A 17180-nucleotide genomic window follows, 5' to 3' on the forward strand; every position below is an offset into this window, starting at 1 on the left:
CAGGATGCAATAGGTACTGGGCTGCTAGTGGGGTACTTATTATAGCCCTAGCAACAGGAATAGGATTGGTGACTGCAGAGAGTAAGCTTGTCCGCTATTGGCTGGTGAAGAGGACCTTTCAAAGCAGAGAATTTCATCTCATGAAAGGTTCAGTGCAGCAAGCTGCAGCGAGAGGCTGCAGTCCGGGGGTGGGCGAGCCAGCAGCTTTATCAGCGACATTGGGTTGACAGATGTGCATAAATGCTCAGATAAACTCGACCTTTGGGTGTCAAAAAATACAACTGGGAGGTGAATTTAAAAGCCTAAGGGATGGTGATTCTCCATCCTTGCCCAACATTAGATCCAGGACTTTGTTTTATTGCTGCGGTCATAAAACCTCTAGTCTTTTCAAGAAATATTCTTTGATCTATGGCCTAATTTAGTTAATGATTAGCAAAGCGGCCTGAAAAAGAGCCTCATATAAGACATACTGCAGTAAGCTGTATGTGCTGGCAGCATCTCTGCACTGCAGCTAATACAGACTCCATCTCATAAGTTCAGCACATGGAACAGCACAGTTGCATACACACGCATACACACGCATACTCACCAAGATATGGATGCAAACACTTGCACATACCACATACACGCACCAGTTATGTGACCCACAAAAGGTTATATAAGGTCAAACTGGTTTCCTGTATTAATGTGTGGGCAGAAATGTTGAGTATTGGAATGAAAAAGAATGAGCTGTGGTGGTTTTGGCATGAGTGTAACAGACAAAAAGAAAAAATATAGAATAATACTGATAAACAAATAACTTTAATGGGCAACAGATGGCAACCAAAAATTCGTTAGAGGATACAGTTTGTACTGTTTTCAGTAATCAACCCCTGACCCCCAACTCTGACTAATTTGCAGCAGCTCAGCTCTTTTATTTTTAATCAAATTTGTAATTTATCTGTAATTTCTGCATGTTTTCATGTCATAAAAACAAAGATCAACTGCCAAATAATGAAAACTTAAAAAGAAAAACACAAAGCACTGGGAAAATAAAACAAATTAATTTAAAAAGGGAACACAATGCATGTTTTCTTGACAATGAGTGAAAGTCTTTCAAAAAAATCCAAACAAAAATAAGTGACAAAATTCCCTTTCTACTCATTTCCACACACAACACTTAAGAATTAAAGCAAAGGACTGAACTCCATTTTAATATCGGTGACATGCGTGAGCAGTTGTGCCGATTAGGATTTCATGCTTTTTGAGTGGCGAGTTTTTCAGCGCCGTCAACTTTTAAACTGCGTTAAAAATAAATCAAAGCAGCTGTAACATAAAGTGTGAGCTCATGGAGGCTGACTCATGATGGTGACATAACCGGCATACATGAACAAGGTTGTATGACTGACCTTAAGGCTTTAGGTTTCTCTCTCAAGTCGTCACATCTGAAATAAAAAAGGTCTCCCAACCTGCCATGCATTAAGAAAAAACTAAACTTCCATCTGTGTGAATATATTAATACTCTAAAGAACTAGCAGCATTGTGACTGTAAACCCGTTCAGCAGCTTTCTGTCCTCTTAAGCAGCTTCTAAGTGTTTATTTAAAGTTTGTTCTGAAGACGTGTAGTCGCTAATCGATAACCAACACTAGCGAACTGACTGTGCTCTCCCTGTGACTGTTGGTGATGATTATTCATACCCATGTGCTGTACAGACAGCAGAAACGTGAAAATGAGAAAACACTGAAGGGAAAATATTATCTTTCACACATCCTTGCAGGAAAGTAAAATACTGGCAGATAAATCTTTTTTTTTTCCCCCATTAAAGGTCAACTTGCAAACGAGGCATCTTAAATAATACAGGCACGCACAAAAAGAAGCCAGTACTGTACTCAGGGCACAAAACAATAGTGAAACATTTTTTTCCTATGAAATGGTTTTCTTTAAGAACAAATTTACTTATGGGTGACGATACAACAATACACTAGACCACCACGGAAATGGTGCATGTATAATTTAGTCATATTTTTTTTATTATCATAGCTATTATTTCGGTTCTTGTGCAACTGCTACATAATGACTCACATTCAAGATATTTTGTCACTCAGGAACAGCTAAAAAGTATAAAAACAAACAAACAAAAAAAAATGTATACTGTCAGAAATAAAATATGGTCCATGTCTGTGAATTCATAACAGAAACATTGAGCTTGGAAACTTCACCATTATTAAAACTGGATAGCATGACAGAAAAAAGTACTTAAATACTGTTCAAAGAACAAAATATATCATAATCATACTTCAATGTGACAAACACCAGCTGATAAGATTAGGTGATCACTGGTGGGTTTTTATCTTCCTTTTTTTTCTTTCATTAACAAATTAAAATACACATATTGCATGTCACTATAGCAACGCCCATTACAGGTCAATTTTTACGATCAGCATTTTGGTATAGCAAATCAAAAACCATAACAAAATGAAATAAATTAGAAATCAACATCAGACAAAGCCTGTTTTTCTCAATCATATGAATACTTAACACCCACAGTATAAGTTAATAAAGTCAAGCTACTGTATATAAATACATCACCGGCATGCACAATATTGAATAATCGATATTATTGTTGTCATCATCTTACACTGAAGAAACAGTATAGTAGGCAAGTGCATTTAATAAAACAAACACAGAAGTAAACCACAAACTCTGAAGCTGCTTTTATTTTGTATTTTTTGTCTTTTTTTTTCGTTTTATTTTGTTAAGTCTCTGCCTTTTAGTAATCTTCACCTCCAAAGGAATCGATGGTTCCAGCGACAAAACGGACTAATAGAACGAGGGGAATTAAATTTAACTAACCAATCCTCAGATATTTTCACTCCCGTCTAATTTAACCTCTAAAATTTGGGGGACTTGACTGGTTTGAAACTTTCTCTTTGTTTGCTAGTGTGAGTTTAAAGCATCAGTGGCTTTCAGGGCTCTTTCTCTTACGTAGACTACTACTGGAACCAATGCAAACTAGTTTTGTGAGGCATTCCCATTCAAGCATTTTCTCTCTCAAGTGACTCAAATGCATCTCTATCACGCAAAAACCTAACTAAGCAGCTTATCTTGACAGAACAAGTTCAGTTCCTACGCCAGTGTGAGGCTGCCATTTCAATCCAACAACAACCACTTCAGGCTGATTGACTGACATATCAGTGGTTTTGGCAAATGTCAAAGAGAAAATCAAGAAGACGGAGGCCCCTTTCAACTGTATATATATTTCTATATATATTTAAACTAAGATTTAACCTCCACTCTCACCTCTCTTTTGATTCTTTTCTTTTAACACATGGAAAAATAAAGAACTGCTGCTGCGGTAGTATCATCGGCAAAAGCGGCTGCCAAAGTCCACCGGCCCTTCATATTTTTTTTTTCGAAGTGCGGTTTCTTTTTAATTGTTGCCCTCCCCTCCCTCGTCATCCTGCTGGTCACTTGTCCACAGTGTCAAGTTGTCTCGGAGCAGCTGCATGATGAGAGTGGAGTCTTTGTAGGAGTCCTCGTTGAGGGTGTCGAGCTCAGCGATGGCGTCGTCGAAGGCGGTCTTGGCCAGATGACAGGCCTGCTCGGGGGCATTTTGAATCTCGTAGTAAAACACAGAGTAGTTGAGAGCTAAGCCCAGGCGGATGGGGTGGGTGGGCTGCATGTGCTCTTTGCTGATCTCGTGAGCCTCGTTGTAGGCCTTCTCTGAAGACTCCACCACGGTGGCCCTCTTCTCTCCCGTGGCCACCTCAGCCAGGTATCGGTAGTAGTCGCCCTTCATCTTCAGGTAGAACACTTTGCTCTCGTGCTGCGTGTCACTGCAGTTCTTGATCAGGAAGTTGTCCAGGAGGTTGAGCACATCCTGGCACACGGCCTCCAGCTCCTTCTCAATCTTCTCCCGGTAGGCCCGCACCATCTCAATCTTTTTCTCATTGCCGTCGGCCGAGGTCTTCTGCTCAATGCTGGAGATCACCCTCCAGGAGGAGCGACGGGCACCCACCACGTTCTTGTAGGCCACAGACAGCAGGTTCCTCTCCTCATTGGACAGGGCTTCGTTCAGCTCTGTTACCTGGAAGAACAAGAAAAAGAAGAAGAAGCAGATGGACTGTTAAATAACAGCACCAGACTACATTCACTTTGTGGGAAAAAAAAAAGTTAAAGCAAGAACATTTCATCCAAGAAATGACCTCAAGAAGTCAGTAATATGATTTAGTAAAAATGACAAGGCTGTTGCTGTTTAACGGTTGCATCTTCTCAAAACAGGGTGATTTTGTGCTCTTTAGTGGTTTGTAATGGAAGCATAGAACTCCATGAAATTTTTAATTTTAAAGACTAAACAAATGTAGAGATCAACCAATAACAAAAACAGCTGTTAGTTGCAGTCCTAATTGCCACAACTCGGGCTTCTTTTGCATGAAATAACCTGGGTTAATGGGGCCATCCGCAGCAAAGAAGATGAGCAATATTTCACGTCATGTGCAATTCCAGTTTCCATGGCAATCCATTCATTTAGTGCACCAGTAGCTTCAGCTGCCACGTGGACAGCTAATGCTAGTTAGTGAGAAATGATATTCAAGATAGTTGGCAGCAGTGGGGGGTTGGGAGAGGAAAGGAGGACTGGAGATGGCTAAAATGTTCCCACGAGCACTCGGGGGCAGCTGCACTGTAAATGAAAACCATCACTGCTCAGGCGGTTCACATGTCCCAGTGACCTTCTCCCCAACTGAAACTGACCTTTTTACCTGTCTAAAACACCACACGGTGACATCACTCTGAGTTAGGCTGTTAATTTGAGATTTTGATGAATCCGAATGCTGGCCAGGCAGTCCTCAAAGAGACTGGGTTATGTAACTCGAGGCTTTTATATTGGAAACGTAGTTTGTGCCGGTACATGGACTCTTGCAGATCAATAATCGGTACGAAACATGGTGCTTAGGCTTATCATAACCTTTCACCAAGAAAAGAAGAAAGAGCTTATTGCAATTTTTTTGCAGGTTTTACTCAAAAAGCTTTTCGTTTTGTGCAAACATTTCTCCTGAGCAGGTCTGACATTCTCTGCTCAGGCAGAGGAGCACAAACATGGCGCAGACTCGCTGATGTCACAGCGATGGAGAGCAAAGCTCTCAACTCATAGGGATTGAGTGGCCTTTGCTCTGCTTGTTCAAAACTGTCACACAAACCCAGTGATACCATCAGACTGCAGATGAAAAACACACAAAACAGTCAAATGAGGTAGATTACTGCTAATCTGATGACTCAACCTATGTGGGGGGGTTTTGTTGTAAAAAGAAAGGAAACAGGTCACTGCTCTAATTATTGTGATGCTTCCAACTGGAACTACACTAGTACACTATATATAAGTATAGTTATACTATTATATATGTACAAAATAAAACAAATACCTCATTGCTGATAACATGGTCATAAAACAAGACAAGAACGACTGAGGTTGATACAGAGTTATCAATCAGTCGTTTAAATGTTTTATCAGGCAAAAATCAGATCAGCTGTGAAAAGAGTTCTGTGCCAGTTCTGTCTTTTGGGCTGTCTATCAGCACTGGTTGGGAAACTTTTGAAGGGCATTTCTTGTAATTATTCACATTTCTGCCTACATTTTTCACGAGGAACACAACGGTGACAGCCTATCATTTGTCTTCTCTGGCTGCAACGGCAAGGGATTCCCTTTGATTAGAGAGGGAGAGTACACACCCCTGCAAAAGGGCCCACTTTGGACCGCACTGACATGGCAGATTGCTTAAAGAGAAAGGAATCCCTCCCCTGCACGCACATCATCCCACCTCCTGCAACCAGAAACCCTCGATGACAAGTGCTCCACGGGGGCTCAACCCATCTCGCATAAGGCAAAATGTTCCTCGTTTTAAAAAGTGTGGGATGATTTTAATCCGTGTGTGAGCTCACGGACGCTGTGCTGAGACTACCGGGATGTTGCTGGTTCCAGTATGAGCTGGTGTGACACAGCAGTTTTTAAAAAAAAAAAAAAACCTGTTACTGAATCCACTTCCCAGAATTTCTTAAGGGGCCAGAGAAACAAAAAAAAAAAAGGCAGACAAAGGCTCTGTCCTCAGCACCATCCATTAAGAGCTGAGAAAGCTACAGTGAGGCAGGCCAGCATGTCATCTTCTTCACATCAAATATTACACCATTAACCAGGGTCATTAACCAAAAATGGCATTAAAATGCTACCAGATATCAGCCCTTGATACACAAGCAGCATGCACAGAAGGTGATATCTGACAAATAAAGTAATAAATAGGAAGGAAATTCCTGTAATCAAATCTGACCACACTGACTCACTGCAATATGACAAAGAATATTCTAGAGAGATTCTGCTGCCTCCTACGTTTGTTTGGAGGAGAGCGTTTAGTTTATGAAAGCTTTTTCTTTGTCCAAAGCAATCATGCTCCAATTTATCCTCCAAGCCTCGAGTAGAAACATTAAAATGATCGCCATCATTCTTATTGTTTTAATTTATGTGACAAAGAGAGAGGAGAGGAGGCGGCGGAGGAGGAGTGGGAGGAGAAGAGGACGAGGAGAAGGGGGGGCAAGAGCAGTTGATAGGCTTTTTCCTGAGCAACCTCACATGGCTCCCAGCAGCAGAAGCTCTTAGAAATTCAGCAAATTGGAGGAATGGGAGGTGTGGTGGTGAAAGAAGGGGAGAGAAAAAAGGAAATCAGCAAATGTGTCAGAGCAGAGCCGTTCCACGATTCGAGTCTCTTCTTAGCCTGAGAGTGAAAGCTCGGGCCTGCATGCGTTTCATTGTAACGCGCCCTCAATGAGCGGCACGGCCGATAGAAAGGCACCGCCCAAGGAGGAGCCGATTTGGACGGGAATCAGAAAAAAAGCCTCTGAGCTGTCAGTGAACTGGCGACAGCACAATAAACACAATGAACGTTATTTCAGAATGACCCCCAGATGTAGTGCTGTAATATCGAGAGCCAGTTGTAACCGCAGCTTTACAGCTGCGAGCCTTTACGCAGGGCGAGCCTTTACGCAAACGCAGCAGCTTTACACCGATATTCACGCACATGTAAGCCACAGTTATCATCTTTCTTTTGTTGTATTTTACTGTTATTTTGAATTGACTTACCGATTTCATAGCAGCTGCCATGTCATCATATCTCTCAGCCTGTTCAGCCAGCCTGGCTTTCTGCACCAGCTGCTCGCGATCAACCATTTTTTAGATGATGTTTGGTTGCTTTGTCGAGCTGCTCTACGTGAAGTTTGGGGAAAGAAATTACTTAAATTTTAAATCGCAATGCAGTGAAATCCTACGCGAACCTAATGCTGCAGCTGTTCCCTGCTGTCTGTCTGAGCTCCGTGCAGACGGGACACCCTCTCCTCTCTCCTCGCTCCCTCCCTCCCTGCCTTTCCTCCTCCTTCTCCCCCCCCCTCCTCCTCCTCCTCACACACACACACACACACACACACACACACACACACACACACACACACACACACACACACACACACACACACTCTTCCCGGGCTGCGTCATCACTGGAAAAGGTGGGTGTCTGTGCCAATGATGTAACACTCCATACATGGGAAGTAGAGGGCCAGGCCTATGGGGATGGATGGATGGGAGCAAAGGTGAGCTATAGATGAATTATGGGAAATGGGGTCCCCAGCAGAGCGACAAAAAGGCCTGCCTAAAGCACAGACTGTATAAATGATGGACATACCGCGGTGACGTCACCCACCGGTTTTGGACTGTGTATTTTCCGCGCTGTTATGTTAGTTTTTCGGATCCAGTATAGTGCCCATACTTGAATGAAAAGGTGGAGTGCAGCTGTATCTTGCATCTTGACATCACACAGCTGAGGCCATTGTATTGCAAGGATAGACAATATAAAAGATGGGTGTAGCTTCTGGGACTGAAAAGTGAAGTCATTGCAGTGCCTTAAACTGCATTCTTTTTAGAGGCCTCCAGGGTGCGATAGCTTTGGCTGCAAAACAGAAGCCTACAAAAAAAACAAACAAAAAAAAAACAACCCAGCCCTTTTCCCTAAGCAAAGAAAACACTTTTCCAGTGAGTTTAATGGCACAGTCACTAGTTTTGGGTCATACTTATAAAAAATTAAGTCCATTTTGAAAATTCTGGTCATTCCTAGTGTCAGAAAGGTGGGACATCCAGGTTACAATTATTGACAAGCCATTAACCAATGAGTACACAGGTTCACAGCCTTGCTTGTTAGCCTTAATTTCAGCAAACATGACTTTAACATTATTATGTAGACACTATTTTTTAAGTCAGTTTTGTAACTTCAAAGGTTTGTGATGTATACACTGCATCCACACTTCGCCATCTCTGCACTAAATGCTTGATCCAAACACAGATAAAGATGAATTCATCCACTATAATCACATGACCCTATTATTTTGAACTTTCCATTTTGAAACCTTAACGTTAGCATTTTGGCCTCCTTTATTTGCCAGCTGTTTAAGATGGTCAGAGTCAGAAGCTACCATATTTGGACAAGATTTCGAGTTATCAGCCAAAGTTAGCCAGCTTGGTTAGAAAGCGCTATTCTTTAACCAGTAACGTCCAAGAAAGCTACACTATATATCAAATAATCACATTTCAAAGCTCCAAACATAGTAAAGAGGTCTTTCAAAGAAAAGGGTATTTTAACATGAGTGACACCATACAGAACAAAGCAGGCATCACTGATAACAGATTGGTTTTATTCAGTCAGGCACAACATGAAAACAAGGAGATGAGGTGCAGGTGGGTTGCAAAGCAGCTTGCAGATGCACAATAGGCAACTGTAGGCAAGATAAATCAGTAAAGCTATCACTATAGGTAGGTGTAATTACATTTGTGGTCTGGCAGGGAAGGTGGTCACCATGACACAGCATGGTAATGACTGATAACATTGCTCACTGGCCAATTCTTCCCCCAAGGAGAGGAAATACCTCAATAAAGTGTAGTAAGAGTGAGACTCAAGCATAAAAAAAGCTTTGTAAAGTTCCAATCAAGGGAAAAAGCATATCAAGCTCTCCAGTATTCATCTTATTTATGTTTAATACAGGATTAAATGCCCTCTTGACCGCACTCACATTGGTAGAATATGGACAGTAACTACACTCACCTACAAGGCAGCATGATAAAGTGCCTTTAAATAAAGGAGATGCAATGCAGTGTCATATGAGCTGCTGTTGTAATTATGGGGGAGGTATGAAGAAGAAGTGGAAAAGATGTGATCCATTGTGCCTCTAACATGCCTAAGTGCAGAACTGGGTGCTATTTCAAGTGAGTAAAAACACGATTAGTGATTATTAGGGTGCTGTCACGTGTGAGAGAACATGATGCCATGATGAGTGCTCTTGCAGTGAACGAACACAAGGTGAACAGCCCTTCTGATGAAAAACAAGAAATGCTGTGCCCTTTACAATGCCCTTATGTTGGACTGGTCTGACCATTATGGTAACAATTACACCCTTAAAACATTTTTTTTGTTGTTGTAGTTGGCATTTATTAATGTAGATGATTTTAAAACCACGTCAGTACAACTAGTGGTTTGCCTTTATATGTCTCTCTTCTCTTTTGGTCTATGCAGTTTTTTTCCAATTTAAAACACGAATGACACCATACAGAACAAAGACGGGAACAAATACTATCAGGTAGTAATATTTACCTGATAGTATTTTTTTTTCGACAATATAGAAAAAATGCACCATCTCTGCACTACAAGCATAGCAGTTCAACAGCATTCTCTTAACCTACTAGTTTTTGGTAGTTTTATTTGTAAAAGTGTTTTAAAATTTTTACACGCTCTTTTCTGTTGGACATCCTTCTCTCAAAATGCTGTTGCAACTTTTCATCTTGAATTAATCTACACTTGTAAAGAGGGAGATTAGCTCTGGGTTAGCCAGTGGTGCTAGATAGATAGAGAAAAATGATATTAATACAAACAGATTTGCAGAATCTAACAGGAGACAGGCTTTTTTTGTCCAAAGGTTGAATCAAAAGCTGCAAAAGCAAGGGCTTAATGAGAAAGCTCAAGTTTAAGGTTTTATAACCTTCATCCATACATTTTCTTAACAACTTAACCAAATTAGGATTGGAGCCAGCTCTCAGGCCAAGAGGCAAGGAACCATTCCACACAGGGCAAACATAGAAAAACAGACATAATTTACTTTCACATCCAACCCTTCGGCAAATTTATAGTCAGTCACTAACTAGCTTAACCATATATCTTTGGTCTGTGGCACAGGGAAAATACCGGGAGGCCCGAGCCAAGGGGCAAGTTCAAACCAAGAACCTTCTTGCTCTGAGATGATATTACTAACCCCCGTTAACTATGCCACCTGCTTTGATGGTTTCTATTTTATGGTTATAAGGTACTGACTTATTATAACAGGATAAGGAATTCCATTTTATTTCGTTTGAGAGTGCAATCCAGAACTTCTGACACAATATCGCAGAAAGTTGATTCTGCTCTTTTACATAAACAGGAAAACCATGTTCACATTAGACAAAATCAAACTTTTCTCTCAATGAATCAATGTTGACCCTAAAGTTCTCCTGGCTTATGTGCTGACCCTACCATTTGCTAATGACCTAACCTAGCAGCTGGCCTACTAACCTTTACTTGTTTTGCAGCTAACATCAATATCAGATTCCAATCAAGGAGACTGGGTCACACCTGAAATGACTGGAGCACACAGCTAAGAGAGTATTGTGAACACGCACTCAGTTTTCATATAAAATGCACTAAATTGTTGTATTTTGCTACACTGGTAAAAGTATTAACAAAATAAAGAGTGGCTTGCCAAAGTTATGATTTTAATTACAGCAAGCTCTCCACACTTGAATAAAAGAAGGGCACTAAATAGTTCTGTTGATATTAAGTATAAGTTTTATATACAAAAATTATTAGAATAATTATAAAGCAGTGTAAGAAATAATGGCCCAAACTGTATGTAAGCGAGTATGAGGTGAAACCTTTTTGAAAGACTTAAAACATATACAATCGCAGTGAAAGCTTTTTAATTATTTAATTACAACAGTTATTAAAGGATATACATGAATACCAGAGGGGGGGGATCTGACTCTCAATAGTTATTCGGATGCTTTAAGTACATTTATATGCAATTTAGAGTGATATGCATTTATAAGGACAGCAGTTCTTAGTATAGGTGTCTGTGTATGTACCTATAAGTCAATATGTATCTAAAACTTTGATGTCACATGAATTTGTTAAACTGACTAATTTTACAGCAGACTCTTTATTATACTTAGAAACATGCAACAGCTCCCTCTTCTGGGCAAACATAAAAAATGACAAGAGAACAAGTGAGAATGAGAAATGTTTTCAATTTGTTGCTCACTGAAACCAAGAGTAATTTTTGGAGCCTGCTTTATTAAATCCTTTAAGAGGTCTCAAGCCTGTGACTTTGGAGCCACATGTGGGCACATGTGGCTCCCTCCAGGGGTGAGTGGTCAGTTTGGCTAAACGAACTAAATGATGTTAGCAAGTTGGTGTTTTTTCTTTTCTATTTTTGTTATACAAACAATGAGTTTAATTCAAAATTTAATACAAAAATGACCTAATCTTAGGCATCCATAGAAATAAGGAACGAAGAAAATCGTTCCTTATTTCTTTCTTTCTTTCTTATTAATCTATTTATTTATATCTTTAGAGCTACATAAACTTGGCCTATACATCCTTCTTTTCCATCTATTAGGATGTGTAATGAGAAAAAAGCAAACAAATTTCATTATTGTAGTTACATGATTTCATAAATGCGAGAAAAATTGTAGTATTCCAGTAAAAATGCAAAAATAATCCAAACCAAATCAAAAATAAAACCTACTAATCATACATAGCCCTCTGCAGAGTAGTGGGGTGTGGTTGATATGCTGATTTATACTGAATAGACTGCACCAACTCCCTGAACCTGCTTTACACCTCCATGTAGATTTTTCTGATTAATAATTATTAAAAATGGTTCTTTTGTTAGTTAAGAAAACAAGATTCTGTCACATATCACCAACAGTCAACCTGGTCCCTGGGTCCAGATTTGTTTTTGATAATTGCGTGATAACAAGAAGGAGATGTCTACCAACATTTCTTATTTCAGTTTAATGTGTATTTGTCAAGTTATGCTCTATTTCTTATTGGGAAAGAATCTATGTTAGGGCTAGCTTTATCTCTGGTAAAGATTTCATCTAAAACTGTCTGTGGCTTTTCTTTAGCTGCTAGCAAACAGATAAACAGACAAACTAATCATATAATCGTTTGGAAGCAAGTAACAGAACCTGAATCATTTAACTCAAAATAATCAAAGATGTTAATTGGAAAGCCTGCTTGGCTCATAATGTAAGAACAAAATGATCCAAAAGAGCAAAAATAATAAAGAGGGCATATGAGAACAAATGACTGTCTGAATGAAAACTGACTTTTGAAAAGCCTAACTAACAACTGAAGAGGACAAAAAGCAGTGAGTGCACATGTTCGCTGGTTCTTCTTTTAATCATCAACATTAAACCACAGATTTTGTCTCTCAGCAGTAAAACTGAAACATAATTGGGCACCAGTTTAGCTCATCTGGTTGAGGTTTGAGTCCATTTTTTGCATTTCACCCTCTCTCTCGCTTCATTCCTGTTTACTTTCTACACTGTCCTGTCAAATAAAGGTGAGACAAAATAAATCAGATGGGGAATAATGGGAAAATGAGGGCTGAGTAAGCTAAAGTAATGAATAGTGGCAGTTAATACATAAAGAAAGATAATATTCTTCAGTCTTTACAGAAAAGCATTTCTCAAAGTCCAAAACATACACAAACAAAAAAACAAAAACTGAACAAAATTAATGAAGTGAATAAAATCAACAACACCTGAAGCTACTCAGCCTCAACTTCCTCAGATACAACTTTCAGTTATTCAAACAACATAGCGCCAGTTAATGGTTGGAAGAGTAAACAGCAGCAATGGCTCAGATGTGTTTTCAGTTTCTGCCTTACCATTTTTTCAACAAACACACAGATGATTGATAATCTCTGCTGGAGGAGATTATCACCTGCTGACTTGGCCACAGGTGAAGAAAGGAAGTGTCGACTTTCAGCGATGAAAACTGGGTCATGTCAGGAGGAGGAGGAGCAATAAGACGAAACAAGAAAACAAGGCTACTTCCTTAATTGAGCAAGGCTTGATAGTTTAAGGAAGCAGAGCCACATATAAACTATACACTCTACACTGTACACAACCAGCCACACTGAACTATTCACACTCACACTGATAAAGGGCTTTGTTCTCCAACCAGAACCATTGTTTTACTTAAAAGAAAATAAATTGCAACGCTTCAGAAGAAAACCAGAGCAACCAGATAAAACCCGCCAGTATCTCTGGCGAGGCCTATGAGACGAGGACCAATGCAAAAGAAAGTATATAAAAGAAAATAAATATTACGAACAGAGCTACAGTTAAACGTATCTATGTGTCATTAAGAAATTTTTTTTTAAAAAGGTCTGTTTTCTCTACTTTTGAACTTCTCCTTTCAAGTATATTTGGAAGCATTTTTGCTTTTCAAATATCTGCATTAAAACTAAAGTTATTTCATCTTGTGCTCCTGTTGCTTTGCACACAGTGCAGTTTGGCAGTGCTGAACTAATGAATCTATCTACTTGCTTCAAAGAGGATTACTGTTCCTTGTGCTTAGCTTAGTTACCTCACATTAGGTTGAGGCTAAGGAGAGGTCTGCTGTCTACAGTGGCCATCTGTCTGCCAGGTGGACAGTCGAGCACTCACTTTGCTGTAAATGGAGACAAGGCTCGAGTTGGATGTTTTGATATACCCAGATGAAGTAAGGATCGCTACTCCGGAGGATCTCAGGGACTGGGAGCTGGAAACTGCGAGCCAGGTGTCCATACCCACCGTCCGGCTCTTTGTTGCACTTTACCCGTACAACCCGGCTGCCATGTCTCCAAACCACGAGACAGCTGCAGAAGAGCTGCCCTTTGTGCCAGGCCAGATCATCAAGGTAAGATTAAGTGTAATTTCATGCACTCTGTACAATACTAAACCGAAGCGCTTCTCTGTGTTTGAGTTGCGTTTCATCTCTTCATCAGTTCAAAATGTTCTTTGAAAGAACCTATAGTGTTTCCTGTTTGTGCTGGAGTCACGACAGTTAAATGTGTAAGAAGACAATAGGTTTTTTTTCTTCATTTCCTGTCACCTTTTTCATCTGATTGATGTGATTTACCGCCTTTTTTCTCTGAATCTGTCTGCTGCTGCATCACATAAATACAGACAAATACATGTATGCAATAAATACACTCTTTTATTCAGAAACCAAGCCTAAAGTTATAAAAGTAACTGCTGGTGCTGTTTTTTTTTAGGTTACTGGAGACAAAGACGCAGATGGGTTTTATCATGGTGAGTCTGGCGGGCTTTCTGGCTATGTGCCGAGTAATATGGTGGCTGAGATCCCAGTGGATGATGAGTATCTGAAGCATCTACTCATGCAGCAGGGATTCCTCCCCGTGGACCACACAGGTATTAGCCTGTTTACTGTAACACGCTGGCAAAACAGTGTTGCTGGGGTAACTGAAGTATAATTGAAAAACAATTATTGTGGCATAATTTGGAACGAGGCCGTTCAGAGATGATCTGTGAGAGGATGTTTGCAATGAGCTCCTCCCTACAGGAAGTTTACAACAGATATTAGGACAAATAACAGTGAATAAAATTATCACGCACGTCGCTTAGAAATGTGAATGCAAAATTTACTGATTGTAAAAATATGACACTACCACTGTCACTGCGTGGAGTGTTTGTTTATCTCCTATGTTAGCATGAAAGCTTCATTGGGACGTTTGCTTTTCGTACTGCAGGCATGTCTCTAACACCAGACCTGAGCGATGTCACCAGTATCCCTGACAGTGGGGCTGTTAGACGAATGGTAGCCTTATTTGACTATGATCCATGGGAAAACTCACCCAACATGGACAGTGAAGTAAGCACTGTGAAGTAACATTACCATATATTATATATTTAAAATATGAAGATTAATCTACTGTTTAAGTCTACTGTTAATCTACTGTTTTACACAAACTGGTTTTGACTTGCTCTGTCTTACAGGCTGAACTCGGCTTTCGTTCGGGAGATATCATATATGTTTTAGGTGACATGGATCAAGATGGGTTTTACTATGTAAGCATCATCCTTGCACTTACAATACAGTGACTGGTGTTTAGTTTTCATACTGATGTCTGTACAGAAGCTAAACTTTAATTTCAACTTCAGGGAGATCTTCACGGACAACGAGGTTTGGTTCCATCAAACTTTCTGCAGCTGTTTCCCTGGGATTAGAAGAAAATGCACGCTAAGCTGTTTGCTACAAATGCCAAGTCACAGACGCAGTGAGAAACCAGAAGTTTCTATGTAAAATATGGCTAAAAGGACACTTCATATATCAAAAAATAGTTTATTTTATTTTTATATTCTACTAACTGCATCCGTTTTAGACTGAAAGTAAGCAGCTAATGAACCCCTCTGTTAGTATCAATAAGAATGCTCAAAACTAAAAAGAGTTCAGACCTTTGTTTAAATGTTTCTTTATTGAAATAACAGATACTTACAAACCCTTTGATGCAAAAAAAAAAAAAAAAACCAAAAAATAAACATGAACAACAAAAAAACAGAATATTTACAATAATGCATATTTTGAAAATTACAGGTAAGATACTAAATGTTTTGTCTGGCAATTTTTGCTTTAGGCGCTTTCACAAAAACACAAGAACTGACTTGCTAAATAAATTACCTGATGGGAATGGATAAATTATTTTAGCCTTAATAATACACAATTTACAGATTTCTTTCTCCCCAGTGTTTTGATATAGCATTTCCATTTTTTGCCTTATGCCCTGTGTATATATTTTCTATCACTGGCTTATTTCATATAAGTTATTTAAAAAGAAAAAAAAACATTTTGAATTTTGCAGCAATTTTTTGTAAAAATAAAGAGACTCTTGTTATAACTGAAAAAAAGTTTTAATCATGTAACAAATGTAAGAGCTGTAGTTAAACTGAAAATAAACTGTCCTAATTCTTACTTTCCTTACCTGATTTTTCTTTTTAACAATGGACCAAAAATTGACATTCAGTTCTTTTCTTGTCTGGTAAATACATTTGTTGTAATAAAAAAAAATACAAAATTTATTGGTTAAAATAACAAAGAAGTTCAGCAGGTTTTCAAATGTTCATATAGTCGGTCTGGTTTCTTCTTTTACTTTCCTCTGCAGCAAACAGTATACTCATCCATAAAGTAGGAAACACTACACTGTGTAGTAAAGTTTAGTAGTGCTTTCTACTTTATGGGTGACAACACTGTACATCAAGTAGCTTCTGGTCGATCCACCGCAAATACTGAAAACTGAAGGTTAATCAAAGGCAAGGCTTCACAAACTGAACCGAACACACGATCAAAATTCACGTTATCATTCTTGATAAAAAGAAAGAAAAACATTCAAAAGACTTGACATGTTGCTCAAAATTAGGCTGAAATGAAGTAGTAATGTCTTAGTATGTTAGTGTGTTTAAAAAACGTTGATCATCAGATTTTCAAGTTGTCATCAGGGTCTTACCAGCGTTTGGAGTCCAAGGAAGAAAGAAAACCCAGAAGTGAGCGTGATCTTTTTATTAACCCTGTCTGAGCCACGTGGTTTACACAGGAAAAGCCCCAACAGTTTCTCACACACACACACAAAAAATACATGCATGCAAGTATATGCAGATGTGCACACACACATGCACACCCACAAAGACACACGTACGCACACACACCACACAGTAGTTGAAATAGTATTTGCACATTTCCTTAAGATAAAGCAGGAATTATTAGTTGTATTAACAGCTTTTTGTAGAGATTTTTTAAATTTGATGTGTATGTAATCTTATGAACCTGTAGCTGCTGTTAGTCCAACTACCTCGTACACACCTAAACATGTACTTGTACTATACTTCATATTTCTTTTTTGTGTTCACACTAAGTAAAAATATCAGATCAATCTATTTTCACAACCTAAAAGTACCTCTGAATTTAACGTCGTTTATCTTAGGAGGTCTAATTTAAGTGTTTATTTGCACATCTGCACACACAGACACAACCACAAGCGCGCACACACACATGCACATATGCAAATTCAGAGTGTACAC

The 17180-nt window shown here is 39.2% G+C and overlaps 2 protein-coding genes across 3 annotated transcripts; one reads left to right on the top strand and one right to left on the bottom strand.

Annotated features, from left to right (window-relative positions):
- Nucleotides 1–1987: 1987 nt before the first annotated feature.
- Nucleotides 1988–7475, bottom strand: ywhag2 (3-monooxygenase/tryptophan 5-monooxygenase activation protein, gamma polypeptide 2). The gene is made up of 2 exons (XM_026193131.2): nucleotides 7107–7475; nucleotides 1988–4067 (listed from the first exon to the last, which is right to left on the bottom strand). Exons 1-2 carry the CDS (start codon nucleotides 7191–7193, stop codon nucleotides 3411–3413), a joined length of 744 nt encoding a protein of 247 aa, XP_026048916.1. The 5' UTR covers nucleotides 7194–7475; the 3' UTR covers nucleotides 1988–3410.
- Nucleotides 7476–13685: 6210 nt separating this feature from the next.
- On the top strand, nucleotides 13686–15647 carry LOC113036340 (RIMS-binding protein 2). Of its 2 annotated transcripts, none has more exons than XM_026192637.2 (5): nucleotides 13686–14004; nucleotides 14363–14399; nucleotides 14858–14979; nucleotides 15105–15176; nucleotides 15270–15647. In XM_026192637.2, exons 1-5 carry the CDS (start codon nucleotides 13783–13785, stop codon nucleotides 15333–15335), a joined length of 519 nt encoding a protein of 172 aa, XP_026048422.1. In that variant the 5' UTR covers nucleotides 13686–13782; the 3' UTR covers nucleotides 15336–15647. The 2 variants fall into 2 exon arrangements, with proteins under 2 accessions (XP_026048422.1, XP_026048421.1); XM_026192636.2 differs by having other exon boundaries at nucleotides 13690–14004; nucleotides 14363–14519.
- The last annotated feature ends 1533 nt before the right edge of the window (nucleotides 15648–17180 follow it).

The sequence above is a fragment of the Astatotilapia calliptera genome, chromosome 14 (assembly GCF_964374335.1).
Source record: "Astatotilapia calliptera chromosome 14, fAstCal68.1, whole genome shotgun sequence".
Lineage (NCBI taxonomy): Eukaryota > Metazoa > Chordata > Actinopteri > Cichliformes > Cichlidae > Astatotilapia > Astatotilapia calliptera.

What these genes read in the sequence shown, in the direction of transcription:
- LOC113036340 (XM_026192636.2), top strand. Translation starts at nt 13,783, where the DNA reads ATGGAGACAAGGCTCGAGTTGGATGTTTTGATATACCCAGATGAAGTA. An exon ending in TGCCAGGCCAGATCATCAAG is followed by an intron (nt 14,005 to 14,362) that starts GTAAGATTAAGT and finishes GTTTTTTTTTAG; the next exon opens with GTTACTGGAGACAAAGACGC. An exon ending in ATCAAGATGGGTTTTACTAT is followed by an intron (nt 15,177 to 15,269) that starts GTAAGCATCATC and finishes TTTCAACTTCAG; the next exon opens with GGAGATCTTCACGGACAACG.
- ywhag2 (XM_026193131.2), bottom strand. Translation starts at nt 7,193, where the DNA reads ATGGTTGATCGCGAGCAGCTGGTGCAGAAAGCCAGGCTGGCTGAACAG. An exon ending in TGGCAGCTGCTATGAAATCG is followed by an intron (nt 4,068 to 7,106) that starts GTAAGTCAATTC and finishes TTGTTCTTCCAG; the next exon opens with GTAACAGAGCTGAACGAAGC.